This window comes from Festucalex cinctus, chromosome 6 (assembly GCF_051991245.1).
Source record: "Festucalex cinctus isolate MCC-2025b chromosome 6, RoL_Fcin_1.0, whole genome shotgun sequence".
NCBI classification, from domain to species: domain Eukaryota; kingdom Metazoa; phylum Chordata; class Actinopteri; order Syngnathiformes; family Syngnathidae; genus Festucalex; species Festucalex cinctus.
Window position 1 is genome coordinate 17,576,560 of NC_135416.1, and position 23,573 is coordinate 17,600,132.

Below are 23,573 nucleotides of genomic sequence, written 5' to 3' on the forward strand. Positions count from 1 at the left end.
GGTCTAAGTCTAAGCCTGCGTTATTACAGCTCATGTTCTTGCCTCTAATCAATCCAGGTTGTTGGATTTGAGCTCAGAGGAAACAACGAGGCCTTTCTGTCACTAAGACAAAACAGTACTTCTGCTTTGCCCTGTTTTTTTTCTCCATGAACCCACACCCATCAGTCTGATGCCTGCCAGCAAATCTCTGGAGCTTGTTATGCCTGTGTGTGCGCGTGTGCGTGTATGTGTGTATGTGTGGTGAGTGTGCCAACAATTTCTGGTTTAAATTAAGCTACATTGTGTGTGACTTATGCCACCATTTGTTAGACTTCTGTAATGCACTGTTAACATTTCCAACTTCAAACAAAAAGTAGAACTAACCCATAAAAGTGTTTAATTTTTTTCCCCCTTTGGGTCTGTGGAAGCACATAAACAACTGCATCACAAGTTTGTCATCAAAACCACGCTGAAGAAAATATGCAGCTGTGTGACTGCATTAGTCAAAAGTGATTTGCATGTCATCTTAAATCTCACAAAAGAGCTTATGCCATTCACATGAAATGACACACTGTCTTTCGGGGTGCAAAACAAATATCTTTCAGATGATGGCTTTAGAATCTTGGGCCCTGTTCATTACCAGCTTGACACGAGCTACATCAAAGAAATCACACCCGATGGACCCAAATCTGTTTGGATGAAGCGCATCACTAAGTGACTCGCTTTTCGAAAATACAAATCTCTGGGTCAAAAATTAGCTGTCAGTCAACAGGCATCGTATCAGGGAAGACGCCATTCGCAACAAACTAACAACATGTCAATCATGCACAAACACAAGCTCGCCGCCATTGACGAGATGAGTTGAACAGGAGAAGGCAGACACACGCAAAGCACAACAACCTGTGATGTGGCAGTCTTTCCTGCTTTCAAGTGACTAACCACTGTTTTCTCCGTTCAGTCACGGTGACTCCTGCAAAGCACTAGAGGAAAAATATTGAGCTCACTGAAGTGCTAATTAATATGCATTTTTAATTTATATCATAATATCATGAAGAAACTCTAACTCAGAAAAAAATGAACTGTATAAATATTTTGTAGTATTGCACTTGATATTGATAAATACTGATGGAAAAGTGCTAAACAATTGAAAGACCATTTACCAATAGCATTTTTCTTAAACATGTATTGATAATTTTCTATTGTTTTTTTTTTCAATTTGTTGTTCATAAAATTCCATATTTTCTATAAAACACACGACAAAATGAATTTTTAGAAATAAATAAACAAATAAATAAGTAAAAACTAATAATCCAATAGCCTGCAGAAAAAGTGCCAATGCAAATATGCGGTTGTACATCTTAATAGACATCTGTCAGACATGTATTTATTTAATTCCTGATCATAAAACACCCACAAGAGGGCGGCTGATACTGGTATCGGCCAACGTTGCAAGTACCGATACCTTGAAATTAGGCCGGGTATCGGCCCGATACCGATACCTGATATCAGTACTCGTCCCTATTTGAAACATAAACAAAGGGCAAGAAAACCTTAACCCAGACTTACAAAAAAAAAGTCTGAAGAGAGGAACCGACCAGTTATTTTACATAGTAGTAGTGATGGACATGACAGTTCTTTTAAGTAAACTGAATCATTAGAACCAGTTCATTAAAAGGAGCAATTCAAAAGATTCATCCAGTTTTTTTATTTATTTTTATTTATTTTTTATTTTTATTTTTTTTTAGCCAAAACAAGTCCGGTATAATAAAATATGATACAACAGCATAGAATGCAATTCAATACAATCAAATAATTGAAGTGGTTTATGGTATTTCCATTCCAGAAGTAATAGTACATTTTGCTCTGATGTTGCAGAGAAAAGATATGAATATTTTATATGACTCTCAAACTAGCATAGTCAGTAAAGTCTGTGAAAAAGCAATAAGGCTGTTCTATTCATTGAGTGCGGCGCTGAGGGACAAGCAGAGCACATACAGTAATGTGGCCCACTTCAAAGGTGACCAGACACATTCTTTCTTCGCCTCGTAGTTCTGCCTGGGCTATAAATTTGTCACCCAACTGTTGACATCGCTTGCAATATGTTGCGCTCACAGTGCGCACTGTGAACAAGAACAAGGTTGTGCACTCTGTCACGTCTGGAAGCACATACATTCACAATGGTGGCCAACGAGTCATAAAGTAATAAAGCTCTATGGACCTCCAATGAAAGTGAAGATGTGGGGGAGCGGCACCATGCTCTGATGAATAACAATCACTGCAGTGGGTGGGGAGGGGGAGGGGGTTGGGGACGGGGCTGCCAACTTCTGTCTTCCACGCAAGTGAAAGCAAACTCACAATGTCTCGGTGGCTACTCCGCCCCTTCAGAAAAGGAATCCACAAAATGGCTGCTAATTGAATATGTGACAATGAGTGGGCAGACGAGGCGACAGATGCTCGCGTGCCTTTACAAGGAAAGCACCGGCATCACGCACACATGCGCGGACGCGAGCATTCCACTTGACTCAAATCTGGGCTGGGGTGCAGGGTCTGTTTGGGGGGGAAGATAAGGGGGTGTTCAAACTTTAAGATCACTATCATGTTAGTGACAGTTATCATTTTAAGACTACAATGTGGGGAATACGGAGGGATTTGACCACACTTGCCAATGAACAGAGTATTTTGTATTTGTGCATATATTCGAGCCCCGTGTAATTGTCCTCCTAAATTGAATTTAAGTTCCAAAATCGCACTTGGTATGAAATCACTGCACCTGCTGCAGAAGATGAATATGTTTAACCCAATTATTGCTGTTGCAAAGCATCAAATGGGTTATGTTTGTTTGGCTCGTCTGGTTATGCAGCGTGCCTAAACGTATTAAGCCTCCATCTGCTTTTTATTTAGATGATGCGCCCCTCTATACATTAATTGTTTTCTTCTGCACACTGTTTAAGACCCCTTCCCCCTCTAACTCTGTCTCTTTCTTTTGCCCCCTTCTTCTTTCATATCAACCCAGGAGCTGACTTTGTTCCCCAAATGTGATTAGTTTCTCTGGGACGCACGTAGTAATTGCATTACTGCATTGTGAGCATTTGGAGCCATGGAAATGTTAGGCGCTCGCATCAAACCTGTTTAAATACCGAGCGTACTATGCTGAATAATGTGCATAAAGGAGAATGAATGTTAATGTTATGCAGACAGACGTAGACTCTCGTGATGAATAGACATTCAGTGTTGAACCAAAGTTTTTTTTAATTTTATTTTTGTGCAAATTGAAGGCATTTTTGGTAACTAGTTTGTATGTGCAAGGTTTGACATATCGGAGCAGTTTTGCGAATCAATGACTTCATTTGAGGAGCAAGTTTCTAATTTTGTGGGGCAAAATATTGTTTTTTTGCACATTAATTCTTAGAGACCTGAAGCAAGGGTTTCCAATAAAAATATGACAATGCTGTATATTTTTATAAAATCAAAATTGGTTAAAAAAAAAAAGTGCTGATCTCAAAAGTCAAAATTAAAACTCAGAGCTCTATTGCAAAAACAAAGAAATAATAGTACTCATATTATAAATATTTTATACTACTTGTATATTCATTCTGAACCGCTTATTAATTTATTTTTAGACTTACTGGCTATTCTTCCTGGCTAACGTATAGCGTAGCGTGTTATTCATATCCGTTTCCAGTTCTGTTAAGCGAGTAGACTTTCTCTCCAGAGTCCAAACACTTAAGTTGATTTTGTTCTTCAAAGTTGGATGTTCTCCACTTTAACACAGTTCCAGCCAGATGTCTGTGAAAAGTGGACTTGAACCGCAAGCACTTCATTTTGGTCTTGAATATGCTAGCTGGTACTTTGCATGGCTTCTCCATCTTCATTTTCTAATACCAGTGTTGCCACAGTTACCTTGAAAAAGTAACTTAGTTACTTTACTGATTACTTGGTTTTAAAAGTAACTAAATTGCGTTACTGATTACTTGATTTTAAAAGTAACTAAGTTAGATTAAAAGTTACTTTTTTATTATTCTTTTTGGCTCGCGCGCAGTACCAACGCCGGCCCGGGACATACAAGTGCACCGAGAGGACTCGATAGCCATGGGAAATACCGAGATGTACGGCACCGGCTTCTGCTAACTGTCTCCATTTGTATGTTGTCACTCGTTGCGCGCGCGCGCGCCGTGTCGCGAGCACGGAAACACGGAAGTAGCTTGAATGGTGATGCTACTGAAATGTAAACAAAACAAGTAGAGCACGGCGCAGAACTCTTGCTATTGTTATGAAAACCATAAAGCCTCACTCGCAACCGATACGGTCGTTTAGCTCCCCTTGACGAACGATGGTTCGGTCGAATCGTTTTTTTGTTCCACCCCTACTGAAAACGTAACTTGTCTGACGTCACTCCCCCTGGCGAGAGGGCGGAGACGACCTCATCCCATAATGCTTCACGGACCAGTTGAGGATGGAAATAAAGTATTTTTTTTACCACTTTTATGGTCCATAATGCACACTTTTTTTGTTGTGTTGTGTGCCTGTTGGTTAATAAAACTAGTAGTAAAAGTATCATCACTTTTGTTTTGAATGTGCAAACCATTCATGACCAGACCATGGCTGAATTCAGTGTGGTGATCAATGACTTCTGCCTCATCTTCGTAGTTGTTTGTGACTGTTACAACAGTGAGATAGTTTGCCTTCTTCATGAAAATGTGGAGTAACGCATTGATTCTCTGGACAGTAACTTTAATCAGACTACTTTGTAGAATAAAGTAACGCGTTAGACTATTAGTTACTTTAGAAAGCAACTTTTTTGAGTAACGCGTTACTAAGTAACGCGTTACCGGCAACACTGTCTAATACTTATCAGATGTATAGCTTATTCTCCGCCTTGAGATGACAATGACTGACTCGAGAGCGGGGCCGCAGCATTTTTAGCCACAGTCGTAGCCAGCAAAGCTTGCTGCTACCAGCTGGTTGAGCCTCAACGATCAACGGCCTACCGACTATGAGTAGGTGATGTGAACACGTTGCGGCAACCTTAACGTGCCTGCGTCCAGACCAGCTTAGATTTTTGAGTTTTCATATTTCGGAAACAAGTTCAAAATCTGTGATTGTCAGTTTTGATTTTCACAGAATTTTAATGAGGTGCAAAATCCAAATTTTGAACCACAAACTGCTACTTATTTCGAGATTTGTAGTGTCATATGTGCTTTTATGTAATGCACTAAAACATGTTTACCAAACTTAAAAAGCAACATGACGATCTTACCATGTTTAAGTGTTGGGATTTCTGCCTGTATGTAGCTGATAAACTATTCATTTATTTAGCAAAGTCAAAGGTTTTGTCTTAGTTACTGCTTACTGCTACGTCACTGTCGTTTTTGTATTTCCTTCCAGTCTTTAGAGTTTCTTATTTTATGGTATTGTTTAAAGTTTTAGTCAACTCTCACAGTCGACTGAAGTCCAAACTAGTTTTGTTCTAAATGTGCCTTTGAGGCACCGCAAATGTGTGTCTGAGCAAAATGTGCAAATGGGTTGGAACCACTGCTTGGTATTTTTACAATCCTCCATGACAAGCTAATTTCCTCACATTTGTGTGCGGGTTCTGGGTTCAGAGCTCCGCTGAAGTCTTGTTTAGTCGACTGTAATCGCTGGGTTCTGGTGCCAAACAAACCGCGCCAGATGGTATCCAGAATGCACGGTGCCCGTTGCGTACATTCGTTAAAGCTCTCCAACCTCATTTCCCCTCTGTCTAAGACCATGCATTCGCATTTTTAATTTCACAATGGGGATGTAAAACAACCCTAACACCATTTTTTTTTCACATGCATGCATCCAGCAGGAGAGTTTGGAGTGACGATGAATAGATTTCAGCACGAGACGAGAAGTGTCCCACAGCGTGACCCAATATTTAAATGCATCCATTAGACGCCACTTTAATACGATTCGCCACACAGCTTAACAGGCTTCTCTTCTCACACAAGCACAGGTGATGTGAAAAAAAAAAAAAAAAAAGTACAATGCGCTCTAAACACTCTCAACAAAGAGTATGGAGGGAGAGGGTGCGGACTGCAACTTCAGATGAGATAACTATACTGTGCAGACACAGACTATACTTCCATGACTTACGCAGGAGTTGGGTGACAGCTGCATGCTCATGGCTGAGCTATGCTAGAAAGTTAATGGTTTTGGTAATGATTGGGTTGAGTTGCATCCAAACTGACAAGGGGAACAGACCCAAGGCAGGACTTTGAGGTCCTCCTGTGGTTTTATAGTTGGCCTATAGTGAAAATGTCACAAAACTGTGAATGAATGTTTTCTTCGACAGGTTTAGTTTATTGCTTGTCAAATGGATGTGTGTGCGTTTGTTGGGGGGGGGGGGGGGGTGGAGGGAATGGTGCGGGTAGTGTGAAATGTGGGGAAAGTGAACCCCCGCAAGGCGGGGTTTCTCCCCCTCCCCTTGTTTTCCTATTTCCATCTCTTCTTGCGCCTCCTCCACAAGTTTGCGTGGCCCCCAGCCAGTATTTGATTGAAGAAGAAGCTAATGTATCGCCAGTTGAGGCGGGTTATTTTGAGTGAGTCTCAGTGCAAAAACGCCTCAGACTGAGAGAGGGAGAGAGAGAGAGACGCACGGACGCACGCAGGGAGGGGAGAAGCGCGCACACTTCAATACAGGCTGTTGTTAAGCGAACTCGATGTGCGCAACAGATCTGTGTGACAGCGGGATTCTGGTATTTTTTAATTAAAACTGGCACAATCCTGCCAATATTGTATATGAATGTATTTTTGTCTCAAGAGGAGTAATTATGCAACGGGGAACACCCGATCCAGTTGCCTAAATCTGGAAGTGACCTCTGCAACATCTTGGAGCTTCTTTTTGCTTGATTTTGACCACAAAAGGACATAATGACGGGACCCTTTCAGCTGAGAATGTGGTGCTTTTTCATGGTTTTCGTGCTGTCAACGCTTCACGCCTCCGGTAAGACACTGCGATATCAGATTTACGAGGAACAGAAGGTCGGCACGGTTATTGCTCGTTTAAAAGATGATGTCGCGGATGTTCTGGCTAAACTTCCAAGCTCGGTGTCGCTGCGCTTCCGAGCCATGCAAAGAGGGAGTTCGTCCTTTCTCACAGTGCGCGAGCAGGACGGAGAAATAAGCATCAAGTCCAGAATTGATAGAGAAAAACTTTGTGAAAAGAATCTCAACTGCTCGATCCAATTCGACGTGCTCACGTTGCCCACGGAGCACCTGCAGCTTTTTCACGTCGAGGTGGAAGTGCTGGACATCAATGACAACGCGCCACAGTTTGCCCGTGCCATAATCCCCATTGAAATATCCGAGAGCGCGTCTGTCGGAGCGCGCATTCCCCTGGACAGCGCCACGGACCCAGACGTGGGCGAGAACTCCCTGTACAGCTATGCCTTAGAGCCCAACAATTTCTTTAACATTGAAATACAGTCCAGAACCGATGGGGCAAAATATGCTGAGATGGTGGTTCTGCGAGAGCTGGATCGGGAGGTGCGCTCCAGTTATGAACTTCAGTACACAGCTTTTGATAGAGGCGTTCTCTCCCGAACCGGAACCACCCTGCTTAAGATCAACGTCGCAGATTCAAATGACAACAGCCCCATTTTTGACAAGTCCTCGTATGTGATCAATCTTCCTGAAAATGCACCTGTTGGAACACTGTTAATCGACTTGAACGCCACTGACGCAGATGATGGAACCAATGCCAAAATAGTCTATTCATTCAGCAGTCACGTGTCCCCCAAAATCATGGAGACGTTCAAAATTAACCCAGACAGCGGTCACCTGACCCTCATTTCTCGTGTCGACTATGAGGCTGCTAATTCCTATGACATTGACGTGCAAGCTCAGGATATGGGTCCAAACTCCATGCCAGCTCACTGCAAGATCCTGGTCAAGGTGGTTGATGTAAATGACAACAAACCTGACATTAGCATAAATATCATGTCCTCACAGGGCAATGGGGATGCAGCTTACATATCAGAGGCTTCTCCACTGGACACGTTTGTAGCTTTAGTGAGGGTGGAGGACTTGGACTCTGGTTTGAATGGAGAAGTGGAGTGTAAGCTTCATGGTCAAGGTTATTTCAAACTGCAGAAAACATACGAAAACAACTACATGATTCTGACTAATGTGTCTCTGGATCGAGAGAAGAGGTCAGAGTTCAGTCTGACTGTGGTGGCAGAGGACCGAGGGACTCCGAGCCTGTCCACCGTCAAACACTTCACTGTGCATGTCACTGATGAAAACGACAACCCGCCGCATTTTGAGAAGGGACAGTTTGAAATCTTTAAATCTGAGAACAACGCCCCAGGGGCATATTTGACCTCCATCTTGGCGACAGACCCAGATCTGGATGTCAACGGTCAGGTGATCTACTCTATCCCGGAGAGTTCAGTTCACGGGAGCCCCATTTCCACTTACGTCACCATTGACCCCTCGAATGGTGCGATCTACGCTCTGCGCACATTTGACAGGGAGGATGTGAGTCGCATCTCCTTTATTGTGCAGGCCAAAGATGCTGGAAAGCCACCACTGCTCAGCAATGCCACCATTGTTCTAAACATCCTGGATGAGAACGACAACCCTCCAATGATTGTGGTCCCGCAGCTGTGGAACTTTAGCGCTGATGTCCCAGTGTCAAAGTTCACTGAAGCCGGACATCTTGTGACCTCGGTCAGCGCGACCGACCGCGATACGGGGATCAATTCTGAACTGGTTTGCTCCATCGTCAGCGGCAATGAAGAAGGCTTCTTCGTTATTGATCCGAGAACATGTGAAATTCACGCCAACGCCAGTCTGGAGAACTTCCCTCGTGAGCATGCTGAGTTAACTGTTGTGGTGAGAGATCAGGGAAGCGAGAGCCTGAGTGCCAAAGCAGTTCTCAGGATCAACCTCTATGAGAATATGGAGAACCACGTCCAAGTGATGGACCAAGGGGAGTCTCCACTTGACGCATCACTGATTATCATCATCTCCCTGGGGGCCATCTGCGCCGTGCTGCTGGTTATCATGGTGGTGTTTGCCGCTCACTGCAACAGAGAGAAGAAGGAGACGAGGCAATCTTACAACTGCCGGGTCGCCGAGTCCACCCACCAGCACCACCCCAGGAAGCCCTCACGGCAGATCCACAAAGGAGACATCACCCTCGTCCCCACCGTCAACGGCACCCTACCAATCAGATCGCATCACCGTTCGCCTTCAGCCACGCCCCCCTTGGACCGCGCCCAGATGGGGAGCAGGCAGAATCACCACAGTCGCCAATCCCTCAACAGCCTGGTGACAATCTCGTCCAATCACATTCCAGAGAGCTTTGCACTGGAGCTGGCACATACAACTCCACAGGTGGAGGTGAGTGCACGCGCACACACACACACACACATGCACTGACCTACGTGTGGTAGAATTTGCTTGTAGTTGTAAAAAGTAACTCATCAAGTGTATTGATAGATACACAGCCATGTCTTTGTCTTGACTTTGTTTGTCCAAACCCATGGTAACCCTCAGTCGTGTGTCTCCGAATTCACCAAGAATTACTTTCCCATGAGCAGACCCCCTTTTTGTTTTTAACACCATCCATTTTGTGTCATCCATATTGAGCAGCCTCTCCATCATTCATTTTGTGTACTCATCCATTTTTTGTCTTGTCTTGTCTCTCTCCCGCCCTCTCTCTTTATCTCCTTTATTTTCCATCTGTTAATCCCTTTCCACCCCCAACCCTTTTCATTCCCCCCCCTATTTTTTGTTTATGTTTTATTATTTTTGGATACAGCAAGTCTCACAGCTTCTGTCCATGCTCCATCAGGGCCAGTACCAGCCCAGACCCAGTTTCCGTGGCAACAAATACTCTCGCAGCTACAGGTAATCCCTCGGCCCCAACACTGCCAGAATAATTTTATTCACCTTTTAAATACCACTTTGTTGTCTATGATTTACATCTGTGCGACATGTTCAACAACCTGTTGTATAGTTTGTCTTCTTTTTCCATATTCCAAATGTCAACATACATACCAGTGCCATTCACTTTCCGAAATATTCAGCTCATTTGTCAGAATGTTCCAACTATTTCTCGTCTCCTTTTGGAGCAAATTTGGAGTATGAAAGTATTACTTGTCATGCCTGTTACATCTTTTGATAAGTTTTATCAATGCTTTTGACATATATTTATTTATCAAAATAGTGTCATGAAGTACAAAATGGGACACGCTTATTTGGAGATTTAACTGAAATTATTTAGCTCATAGTTCATAAAACACACATGAGTCAGAATTACAATTTTTGTCCATGCGTTTAACATGCCCGTTTTGTGATGGTTTCATCTAGGTATGCATTACAAGACATGGACAAGTTCAGCCTGAAGGACAGTGGACGTGGGGACAGCGAGGCGGGGGACAGTGATTGTGAAATGGGGAGAGAATCTCCCGTGGACAGGCTGCTGCTGGGTGAAGGCTTTTCTGACCTGATACATCTCGAAATGCACCACCGCCTCCATCCAGGTAAGCTCCCTTGATGGATTCTGATCATGTCTTGTTGCAACTGTTCAACTGGCTCTGCTCTGCTGAGTCACACACCTCCAACAGCCTCACACTCTCATCGCGCCTTAGAACATAATCACACCTCTAATTAATTTCATCAAGCAAACGTGATGAAGACAGTTTTAGCCTCTCAAAATAGCATATGCAGCAAAGGGATGAATACGTTTTTGATTTGATTTTGTTTTTCAAATACGAGACCAGAACAGAAGGAGAATGGAGACTAAAAGCAGTATCTAAATAAAGAGAGATAAAAACATATAGATATATAGTATAGATCATGGGCAACTTAAATGCTGGAGGGGGGCACAATTTTTCATCAGTGCTACTGGGGGACCACTTTGGACTATGCGCTTCTTAACTAGATGTACAACAAAAATGCTATTTTAGATATGGACAAAATACAGGATATGTGCAAAAATACTTCTATATCTTTTTTTCAAATAGATTTCTAAACGCAGGCTAATAAAAGATCCACTATCCTGACTCAACAACAAAGGGTTTGAAGCAAAGAACAAAATAACCACATACTGTATTTTCTTCTTTCCATTGATATTAAGGGCTGTTTGCATAAAAATTACCATTCAAGGATGGTGTGTAACCGTTGAACAAGAAACCAACATTAAACTTATTTTATGTTCCACAAAAGTCAACTCGCTCAAAAATTTTATATTATTGATTTGATTTCCTGCATTAAAAATAATAATAAATAAATAAATTTATTAAATAAATAAATGAATGAATGAATTTAAAAAAAACCCACCATATTAGGCCTACTCAGGTTGTAGGAAAGGACATTTTTAGACTCAGTGTAAGTGCAATTAAGCCATGTCTGCCATCTAGTGGCGATTGTTAATAATACAACTTAAAAACTGCATAATCCCCTGCATAATCACAATTTGGCACCCACAGATACACATTTGTGCAGATTTTTCTCTCCCAACCAATATTTTTTCACATTTTGGATTTTTTGCAGTTTTTCAAGATTTTTTTCCACCATTTCCCTATGTTTTTTTTTTTTTTTTTTTTGGGGGGGGGATGTGTATTGTATGTTCATCTATGTTTTTTTTTTTGAAGAATTAAAAAAAACAAAAAAAAATATATCTAATAAATTAATTAAACAAAAAAAAAAAAAAAGATTGATTTGGAGAGAATTAATCAAGGGGCCACTCATTGTGGCCACAGCCCGCCAGTTGCCCGTCCGTGCTATAGATGAACGTCTAAACATGTTAGGTGTGATTTTCCATATTGAATTTGAATTGCTGCCACTTGCAATCTGCATCAGATCTGGATGAAACTCGATTTGCATGTACAACTTTTGACCCTGCAAAACTGACTTCATTCAAATATTTTAAAATGTGACAGAGATGCATTGCCTACCATGAAAAATTTGATTTAAAAAAAATGACATAGCTGTAAGAATAACTATCCATGATACATCGAAACAGGCTTATTTACCAATACCTGCAGCCATGGAAGTCATACACAAATAAAGCCACAGATAAAAACAAACAAAGCTCCTTGGCAGAGGTAATATCATTGTGGAAGGGAACTGAATTGAGCCATTTCCTTTGCACTGCTCCGAGCAATTTTGTGGACATCCTGCCTGACAAATTTTACCACTATGGACAGGTCAGGCCTGAGCCAACTAATAGTCCATACACCTGCCTATACAGCCATTCAGCAATCCCAAAACACAATCCCATTGTGCTCTGCCCATTCTTCCACACAGACCCCATTTCCACGCTTGTTATCACACCGAGAGAGGTTACAGTGCGCCGGGCTGTTTGTGTCACTCTCTATGTGTGTGTGTATGCGTGTGTGCGTTATCTACCCCCCGAGTCGTGTCTGTAAAATCCTCCCCGGAGCGGAGATGAGTCGCCTGTCACTCATCGGTATGCGTCTCAGGGTGCTGTTTTTTCCCCTTTCCTCCATTTTCTTTCCTTTCTCTTTTTTCCTCTCTTTTGAGTGACAGTGTTGCACTTTCATGTCTGAACTGAGGAGAATTCACAGTAATTGCTTTTAGAATTATGTTATTCTCTCGCTCAGTCACTCGGTCCCTCACTCACTCGCTGCAACACGGACAGCTTCTCCGTATGTCTTTTGCTGTACTTGTAACGTATTCTTAATTGTGATGTATAGGCAGGGCGGGGTGGTGGACAGTGTCTGTCAATTTAAATGGCTTCCGCACCCCACCTCCCTCCCCTGTTTTTTTTTTTTTTATGGTAATATGTAAAAACAAAAGTGAAGGCATAGTTAGGATTACTGTATCTTGGTTTCTCTTCTATGGATTTAATTTGTTTAAGTTTTCTATGATGAAGCAAGTCAATCCCTGCATATGTCAAAGATGTGATATGATAGGAAGATCAGTCAAATATGAATTTATCAGCCACCTTTGATGCCACATGGGTGGAATCTAGCAATTAATCATTTGGTTATCTAAATCTAGTGATTGTTTTCTTATCTGCCTCAATATTCCTTATCTGAAAAAAGCACCAATCTGCTCATACTGATAAGAAGTATGAAGGGCTGTAGAGAAAAAGGGGCAAAAACAAATTCACAAACTGTCTGTGGTTTCAGAATAAGACGGAACCACCTTGTGAAATATTGAAGAGGCATCGTACATTAATATTCCAAAATGAAAAGTGAACACATTCTTTCCGCTTTTTATGCAAAAAATAACACTAGACGAGCTGCTGTTTAATTGTTAAATTCTCAATAGCACATGTTCCTTTTCCACTTCAGAATTTTTGATATGTATTAAAGATGACAGCCAAGTCGGACTCTCACTGTGATGCCTCTGATGTATTCGACTTTACTTATTTTGCACTGAGCACTTGTTTATAGTTTGTTTTTCTGTGTGGAGGAGATGTTCAATACCACAATTTTTCAGACCGATACCAGTACGAGTGCTCAACTCTTGAGTAGTCGCCGAAACAGATACAAAGTAATGATACCACTAGTACTTTTGATACCTAAATTCCCCCCCCCCAAAAAAAAAACAATGAATGACAGTTAATTTTAAAGAAAGACCTACACAGTACTCTATCAGTAGGTAATTTTTCCTTAAAATTGTATCAACTCAAACTTCATTGATATAACACTTTCCATACATAAAAATGCAACTTAAAGTATTTTGTAATTAAAACATCCATACTATAGTATGAAAAGAAAACACACCACCTCCCCCCAACATCACCATGAGCACACGCCTCCACACACGCCCACAAATAGGGCTACACACACACACACACACAACCTGACAACTACATTATGTAAAAAGACATGGCGGGGCACAGAGGAACCATGTGAGGAAAAGCACCCAAGGGGAGCTCATCCACACTTAGAGGGCCAGATTGATAGCGGTAGCCCCCCCCCCACAGGGTGTAGAGCCCCCCCAAACCCCCAATCTCCCAGGCCTAAGGAGCCTCTTGGGCAAAGCCCCCACAAGGAAACACTCGAGCTAAAAGCTAAAAGATAGAATAAAAAGAGCAAAAAGCTAAAAGGGCAAAAAAGGCTAAAGGACAATATGATAAAAGGAGCTAAAAACTAAACGCAGATTAGAAAAATAAAATGATACAGGACCTTAAAGTAATTTAAAAACTAATAAAATGATCTTAAAATTATGCATGTAATTAATGGCAATTTTTTATTCTTGCATTCTAATAGTTTTTCATTTCTAGTTCTTTATCATAAAAGAGCAACCAATACGGGTATTGGTACTCGCCCATCCCGAAGGACATTTTTATCTTTTGTTGGACTAGCTCCTGATGCTTTTTTGTTGTTTTCCTTTAGCAATGCGACTGTGCACGGATGAATGCCGGGTCCTGGGACACTCGGACCAGTGCTGGATGCCTCCCCTTTCCTCACCCACATCCTCGTCAGACTACCGCAACAACATGTACATCCCAGGGGAAGAGTCTTCGCAGCAGCCCCAAATTGATGATGACCAGTCCTCGGAAGAATCCGACCAGCTCAAGAGTTTCTCCACTTTTGGCAAGGAGCCCGGGAGTGAGGAGGCGGGGCCGGCGAGAGTCGCCGCTGCGGGAGGAAGTGATGCGTGTGCACCCGCAGGAGGGGGTGGCTCCCTACTCACGGAGATGAACAGCGTGTTCCAGCGGCTCCTCCCCCCTAATATGGACTCGTACAGCGAGTGCACTGAAACCGGCCCGACTTCGTCAAGTTCCGTCGAGAAAGCAGGTGGGCGCGGTGGCAACGTTCCTGGTAACCATAGCAACAACGCTGTTCCTCAGGATAGCCGCAGAGGCTTGTTACCAGGCGGGAAGGGTCCCGCTTACCCACCAGGTGTGGCCACGTGGGCTGCCAATACCCACTATCTGAATCCAGGAGGTGGCTCTGTGGGGAACGGCCACGTTCCCCCAGCCCCTCCCTCATCGTCCGCCTCCACCAACGCACAGCCGCCGCATCTCAAATGGCTCCCTGCCATGGAAGAGATCCCAGAGAACTATGAGGAAGATGAATTTGACGGCGTGTTCTACCAGGGCGGCAAACGTGGAGAGAACCGCCAGGAGACTGGCATGGATGCTAGCGAACTGGTCCATGAGATAAACAAACTACTGCAGGACGTCAGGCAGACCTAGCGAGCTTTGCTCGGAGTCATTTGACCACCCTTGAAAGAAAATTCAATGTGCAGACATAAATAATCAACATGATCAACGCTTTGTGCTCATTGTAATGGCTGTCTTGTTTGTTTTACCAAATATCTTCTCACCACTTTAAGATGAGAGACTTGAAGAGTAAAACACTGCACTGTAAACGGAAGTGGCACAATGACCTCAAGACAAAAACTTAGAGGGCAGACTCTAGAATTGTTGTTGTGTTTTGTGGGTGATTTTGATGGAGAATCCACAAATAATCTCCCTCATATTATTTGTAATGTTTACAGATGGCAGCGGGAGAAACCAACTCTTACGTGATCTTATTTTGCGGTGTACAACAAATGTACAGTGTCTGTGAGAAAAAGACTGCTTCACTTGAATATTGTGCTATGTCTCTTGTTTTCGTATCATGGAATGTAACTGTACAAATTTGATCTTTGTATTTTAAAAATACACTCTTTTGTATTTCTATATATTTATATGTGTCCATGTATGTTTGTACAGAAAAAGAAAAACAAATGTCTATTTTTTATATTGTCACTGCATGTCTAAATATTCCGTGTGTGTCTCTCTTTGTTCTTCTTTGTTACTTTTATAAAACAATTGTATTTAATTTTGTATTGAATGTTTGTGAGCACCATTTCACAAAATCACATTCCAATGAAGTTCCATGTTGAAATATGGTTTTGTACAGTGTCCTTATGACAAAGACAAATAAAGTAGAAGACTGAAAGATGCAAAATTGACTCAGTGTTTTAATTTTAGTACTTTCGCTTTAGAATTCCACAAGTGATGATTTTTTACTTTTATTTTCCTTCTTATGGCTTCATTTTGCCCTATTGTCTCCTAGCACCTCCTAATGGTCACCATCTGAACTGCACAGCCTTAACAGTGCCCACAAACAGATTGTACCGCAATCCACAAGCATGACTACACTAATATTAATGACACTTAATATTAGTGTATTATTATTATTATTATTATTGTTATTATTATTATTATTATTATTATTATTATTACATCCAAATGCACTTTTGGGTGCTTATTTAATTAAGTTTCCTTGCAAGGATGGGCTTTATTCTTTCTTCAGCAAATGTAAATGTGCTGCTGCACATAATGAGATAAACAGCCATGTGAATGTATAATTCAGTTTATAAATAAAAGTGTGTGCGTGCGTGTGCGTCTGCTCTCTTCGGGATGTCTGTGTGTGCATGCAAATTGTAACCTTTACCTTTATTCAAGATCCGTCTCATGGGTTAAGTGCATCATTTAGCCTTTGTTGTTGAATTTGGCCTCTTTTAAAAACAACTCAATATTTTATTCTCAAATTTGTCAGTCTGTGTTTGAAAAAAAAAATACCAATGAGCAAACAAATGGAGTAAGGCATATTTTCTTACAAACACACGCACACATGTCACATACACACGCACACACACACACCCATACGCTTAATAATGAGCTCATTTGTCTTCATCATTAAAAAGACCAAGCCTCAATAATCAGCAATGGCTGTTAATGTCCTAAGCATGCAAGATTCTAAATTAGCTCAGCTTTGTAAAGGATTTGATGCCTGTTAGTTCTAATCGACGATTGTTTATGATGGCATATATGACTTTCACGTAAACGTAACAACATCCTGTTGTCCAAAATTCATTTTCACCACTTTGATGATGGTCTAAATATTCAGTAGGCTATTGTAAATAAGTTGAAATACATTAACATTTTAAACAGTGTTGCAAAACAAGCCAAAAGACATCTAAAAATTAGCCTGTGAAGGCATGATGGATGATCTTTAGCAACAAGAAATATCTTTGGTATGGGGTAATGGAGTGTGTAATAGAAAAAAAAACATTGGGTGAAGTATTTGGTCGTGCTGATTTATTGCTATGGAGATAATTAATTTTACACAAATAGCTGTGACAGTGGCATTGATAGGATGTTGAAATATAACCTCCACCTTATCATCGTCTGTGCAAATGTTACATTATTTGTCAGTCTTCAACTCATGTTCATTTATAAACCTGCTTTCTTTCGCTCGCATCTTCCAGCTCTTTCTGTCCCTCCATTTTATTTTTATTTTTTGACAGACAGATATTTATATGCACAGCCTGTGCTTTCTTCATTTTGTATCTCATCACTTACTACATTTTAATTTCTTTTAAACGACTTACTGTAGATGTTACCCAGGAACTGTAAGGTAAGTCGTGAAATAGTGATGTTTAAAAAAAAAAAAAAAAAAAAAATGGAGCACACTAAGCCATCTGAAATGTCTTGTCCCACTGTTAAACAGGAAATTAAGACAGTGATGGTCTGTGTAATATTGACTTATTGGAAATCCCAACTTGACCGCCGTTTTCTTTTGAAGTCAAACACAGCACAATGACCTCAGACTCGAGCAAACAGGATATTGGAAAGCGTGATACAAGCAGTACTAGATATGTGGATCACTGTGATAAAACCACTGGGGTCGTTTTTTTTTTTTTTTTTGGTTTGCTCATCTTATACAACTTTTCTCTCTATATATATGTGTTTACATTTCTTACATTTTAATACATTGTGCACATCAAATGATCATTTCCATTCTTCTGCTTTGCATTTTAGCAATACCAGAAAATGACAAGTTTATATGATTAGTAAACATGACTTTGGGCTTGACACTTATTTTCAGTTAGCGAGCACCACTGCCATCTACTGGAGTGGATGTGCAATTAGTTTACTCTTGTAGGCCCTGTGGTAAAACAAAACAGGGTCACTTTCTCAATTTCTTTCTTTCTCTTTCTTTCTACCTTTCTTCCTTTTGCCACCTCCATTCTTTTTCCTTCTTTCTTTCTCTCTTTCTTTCTTTTCTTCTTTCACCAATTATCTTTCCTTCCATCAATCTCTTTCTTTCTTTCTTTCTTTCTTTCTTTCTTTCTTTCACCGATTATCTTTACTTCCATCAATCTCTGTTTCTTTCTTTCTCTTTTTTTCTTTCTTTCTTTCTTTCTTTCTCTTTCTTTCACCAATTATCTTTACTTCCATCAATCTCTGTTTCTTTCTTTCTTTTTCCATTCTTCCCCCTCTTTCTTTCTCTCTGAGAATAGTGCCCTTTCTACTAGAGTAGTCATTTTCTTTCTTCATTCATCAATATTAAAAATGTTAAAAATGTTCTGTTATCGTAAATCCAACTTTTTAAAAAAATACAGTATATATCACATTGATATTTATTTTCTTGTAAGAATGGTGTGCATCGCTGATTTATGATGCAGACAAGCCCTTGCTTTGCCCCCCTCCTCCTCTTAGTTCTTTCTCAGTGCTGAGCGGCACAAGTCAAATTGTTCGCTGTAGCGACTCACAAATGTAATGCCAGCGTTTGTACAATCCCTGACATACTTTGGTGTAAAATCAACCACAGTTCCTGAAATGGCACTACCGGTGGCTAATGCATCTGGTTTGACGTTTCCCCAACACACAAAGGGGGCATCTGAAATCTGTGATTGTAAAGCCCTTCCAAGCTGTTTCCTGACATTAAATTTTCATGTTTAAAGAAGACAAATGGAAAGGTGTACACTACAGTCAGCTGCAACTGACAGAATTTTAAGAGACTTTTCTGTTTTACAAATGAGGCAAATTAGTTTTCCATCCATCCATTCTCTGAACCACTTATGCCTGTTATGTGTCTGTATCGGTCCATTGGCGTTGCCACACGTCCTGTCATTGTCACCCCTTTACCATGTCCTGCCGTCCCGTTATCATGCCCATGCCACGTTGTGTCCCTTGTCGGTTGTTACTTTAACTTAAGTTCTAGTATTTTGTTGATTTTGTTTTTGGTCACAAGTAGGGGAGACCAGGGCTAGTTGTATCACTTTTTATACTTTGATATATTTCTTGGAATCAATACATCATATATAAACAAAACGTATACCAGATGAAAGACCAAAGTCTTGGGTATATCTTTTGTATTCATGACATTTTCGGACTGTGTGTGGATGCAGAGTTATAAGCCATCAAATATAGGGAGTGGACATGTGACATGTTGCCCCACCAATGGGTAAGTTGTCACACTAAATGGGGTAAGATGTCACGTTGGATTTTGCTACTAATAAAACAAGGACAAAATTATCCATGTTCTCCTGTTTTCTTGTTTGTTTGCTTTTCCAGCCAGATAAATTATTTATCATGTATCTATTGAAATTTACCATAGTTATTGAGCAAACTTTAACAATAAAATATAGTAAACCTGTCAAAACTAATATATCATGGGTTTACACAACCCGCTTCAAATGTCAGGTGAGAGTTCTAATGAACTTTGTATTGACTGATATTTGGCTTTGTTAACAATTCTCTCATTCTCGTCCATCTGAATAAAAACGGCCCGGAAGCATGTTGCTGCCACCACCATGTTTCATGAACAATGCCCAAAAAGTTAAACTTGGGTTGTGATCTGATGAAACGCATTTTCCCACATGTACGTGATAGAGTTGAAGAGTGTGGAGCATGCTTTTCTATTCTCAGACAATGGTTCTGTCAGGGATGTTCATTCGGGGGAGGCAGACAAGGCTAAGCCTCACTTGCAATTGTAGTAAAAAAGTAAAATAAATATATGATCACATAGAATTATTTTCCATTTTAGTTATCTAAACTGATTAATATCGATTTTCCTCCTGCGTCCAATGATATCCATGGTTTCATTGTTAAATTTGATTAATTTTGCATATTTCCTATTCAAATGCATGGGCAGGACAGGATGTGAGGCAACAAGAAGCTGTCAGCCTCATCTCAACAATCACTCACAAAAGGAAAGTGCAACAGGACTATCGATTGATAAAATTGCACACAATACACAATATTGACAATAGCCTGTTCTGTCTCTCTTCACGGCAACAACAGATATGTTTCAGACCACCATCATTAAAGGAAGCCTACTAGAACAGCTGAACCTAATTTGGAATTTATCAGAACTAAATGTTGGCAGGTGTATGCTGATGTCCACTGAACATGAATTTGGATCGTCTGGTTAATTCTGAACACACAGCAGCACTGCTGGTGCAGTAAGAGTGAGCAAACTTGAGCAACCCCTGTTGTACATGCTCAATGTCATAGTCTATCACAAACTTGGAGTAACTGCAAATTCCCTTCACCTCCTTTAAGAGTGACAAACTAGTCATTGGAATCTGCATGTCACAGTTTTTTAGACAACTTACACCATATATACTGCCAGTGAGCTTATTCTAATGCCCCATGCCCCCCAAACACCCCCCCCCCCCCCCCACACACACACACACACCACCACCAACCTTATTTAAAGTCTATTGCAGTAACATAAATTAATGTAACTTGATGAGCAAGAGGATTACAAATTAGGAACATCCACCTCATCTGTTTATCTACATACAAGAGGCAAAGTCAGACAGCTGTCGTACAGGACCTCATTAGATTGTGCAATTGCGCATAATGTGGCAGCTCCTGAACGTGAACTTGAATTATGGCTACTACGGCTGTTTTAAATTACATTCTACATTGTGAGGTTAAGCGGTACAGAAAACGGGTGGATGAATGGCCAAATGGAAAGATGCAAAGGATTTGGCCAGCAGATGGCACTGTGGGACTTACCTTCCCACGTTGGGGAATTTGCTTTCCTGTAATTCAGCCTTCAATTCGTGCGGTGCATTCAGCTTCGTCAATGCTGAGGGGGCTAGTTAGGGGACACAACAATCCTGTCTTCATAATTGTGTTCAATTCATACAGCAGCACTTTGTTTTATTTTGAGATGCCAAGGCACGTGGCCTTTCTTTGTGATCGAGTGAGAATATCTGTTGGTGTGTGTGTGTGGAACATGCACTGCATGTGGATGATTTGGTGACCATGGGAGGTTTTTAGGAGTGCTGGTAAGACCTTTGTGTGTGCGTGTTCTGCTCGTGTCTGTGTGTATAGGGGGTATCTGGGCGTGTTTGCAGTTTCCTCACCCTCTCACAGTTATCCTCATCCAGCTTGCCATTTAGAGTTGGATAGCAGCCAATCGCTGGATGCTCCATCTCAGTGTTTCTCTCTCTGGCTCCCTCCTGCTCCCTCTCTTTCTGTTTGGACAATTGGATTAGTTCAGAGTGATAGAGACAAAAGCCAGAATCTCACTCTCTCAGCCAGTTGCTTGTCCCCGTGACACGTATGATGGTGACACACACAAGCACACGAAACTGGGGAACACACATCCATAACCACACTGCTGTCATTGTATCCCGAGGCTGAGCTAGTTTGATATCCAGATGGCTTAATTATTGCATACACAATGTCACACAAATATGTCAGGGTGCATGTTTTTGTGAAATGAAGTGGGCTTTTTTATATTTATTTTTTGACGGGACATTATGACTTATGTGCTCTTATACTACTACTACTACTACTACTACTACTAATAATAATAATAATAATAATAATTTATTATTGGTATTATTATTATTATTATTGTTGTTGTTTTTGTTGTTGTTATTATTATTATTGCTATTATTATTATTATTATTATTATTATTATTATTATTATTATAAAATACTGTGTTTGAACAATCTCATAATGCAACACTAATTGGAAAAAAAATAAAAAAAATCCTGAACTACATACCGGTAATTGTTTAAAGTAAACCACAGTACAATTCCACACATGATGATCTATGTCCATGGGTGGAGGTTTTTTTCTTTCTTTTTTTGCATTTTCAAAAACACAAAAAATTTTTTGCAGTGTTGTGGGAGTAAACTCAGCTAACTTCCTTCCCAGCCAACGGAAGCATCTCTAATTCACTTTAAATTCAGCGTAAGAGAGGTACACGGTCTTGATGATGGAAGCTGTTGTTCATGCAGAAAATCAACGCTCACAAATTATGTTATGAACTGCAAGTTTATTTCTACTTGCAGTCAGTGTAAAGTTGTCCATTGTGAAGTCAGCACTTAAGAGACCGCGTTCCATCACTGATCGTGTGTCTATGTGTATAAATAAATAAATAAATAAATAAATAAAACAAAAAAACACCTATAACACCTATAGCTGTGTATAGCTATGAGTCAATTTTAAAAATATATTAATCATTAAAATTCAATGAATTGACTTTTACAATGATTCAGCAAATTCAATGCATGCTGTTTTCACAGTTATGAATGAAATATTATCACATCTACCACACATCAGTCTGCCTACCCATTAAATCCACCAAAACAGCGTTACACCACCTGTGCCACAACTTATACCTGCTATTAGCTCGTCTAAAGATTAGTCTACTTTCTGCCATCAAATTGTCATATTTACAAGAAATATTTCTCACTCACTCACTTATCTCAATCCATTTCACACACACAATAATGGAGACATCAACTGTTTTGTTTTAGTTTCACAGTCCTCAGGTGTGTTTTTTTTTCTTCTCATTAGTAATTATAGTACACTTAACATGTGATTTTAATGCTCCACTTGAAATTACCTTGTTCGTTCTAATGCTGTTCACTGGGCCAATGGACTTTGATGAGCTAGACTGTTGCTATGGACGCAGTAACATTTTCTCAAACATTGTTTTGCTGTGTTGGTGGATCCACTTCTGTATTACAATTTAGTAGATATTTTATATATTTCATTTATTTATTTATAAATTTTATTTATTTATTTATTTTTTTTCAAATTTAAATTTAATTTCTGTATTTTTGTGTTTTTTGTCACCCCGATTTTTTTTTATGTATCCTTGAGTTATCTCTGGACCACAACCTGAGCACCAGTTCAACTTATTGTTGCTTTAACCATTCAGTATTGGGTGGCACTGCAGATTGACTAGTGCTGCAGCAACAAAGTGTGCATATGACACAAAAGGGAAGGACATGCAGTATAAAATAAGATAAAAAAGAGAATACCCGGGTAAGAAAGAAAAAACTATTGATGGGTGAAAAGGTGCTGCAACTGCACTGTTATTTCCCAGATGACCTCTCTCCCCCTTGTGTCCCACTTCCACTATGGGTTACGTCAGATTCCATTCACTCCGTAATTCATCCCCCTTAAGAGTATCTGCCTGTGTGTGGGATTGTTTTGGTTTGTGTGTGCGTATGTGTGTGTGAGGATAGAAAGGTGCTATATCTGACTATGCTTTGTGTTTTGAAATATTATTCAACCACTGTAATGCTTCACATGCTGCTTTTCTGTGTCTCTTGTTGCATTCAACACTACCAGTCAGCATTGATCCAAGTATCCTTCATCATTCTTTAATGCAAAATCAATCTTTAAGGAATTCAGCTTGCCATTAGCACAAACAACCAAGATATACCAAGCAGATACTGTCTGTACTGTACATTACTTGTATAGTACTACCTTCTTTTTAAAAGGCATTGCAACAGTTTGGATAAACTCTGAACTTCTTTCTTTGATGTGCACAAAATATGTGCAGTGACCACTTCATATATTAACTTGTTTTATGAATAT

The 23,573-nt window shown here is 40.4% G+C and overlaps 1 protein-coding gene and 1 long non-coding RNA gene across 3 annotated transcripts in view; one reads left to right on the top strand and one right to left on the bottom strand.

Moving 5' to 3' along the window:
• LOC144021029 (uncharacterized) overlaps positions 1-23,101 on the bottom strand; it is a 130,397-nt gene extending 107,296 nt beyond the window's left edge. Inside the window, exons 1-2 of the long non-coding RNA XR_013284031.1 lie at positions 21,094-23,101; positions 20,741-20,822 (exon numbers count right to left, since the gene is read on the bottom strand). This is a non-coding gene — a long non-coding RNA (uncharacterized LOC144021029). The remainder of the gene's footprint in view (positions 1-20,740; positions 20,823-21,093) is intronic.
• Positions 6,543-15,890, top strand: pcdh18a (protocadherin 18a). Of its 2 annotated transcripts, none has more exons than XM_077525012.1 (4): positions 6,543-9,348; positions 9,770-9,858; positions 10,321-10,493; positions 14,325-15,890. In XM_077525012.1, the coding sequence occupies exons 1-4, from the start codon at positions 6,874-6,876 to the stop codon at positions 15,128-15,130; spliced, it is 3,543 nt and encodes a 1,180-aa protein (XP_077381138.1). In that variant the 5' UTR covers positions 6,543-6,873; the 3' UTR covers positions 15,131-15,890. The 2 variants fall into 2 exon arrangements, with proteins under 2 accessions (XP_077381138.1, XP_077381140.1); XM_077525014.1 differs by having other exon boundaries at positions 9,803-9,858.
• Positions 23,102-23,573: the final 472 nt, after the last annotated feature.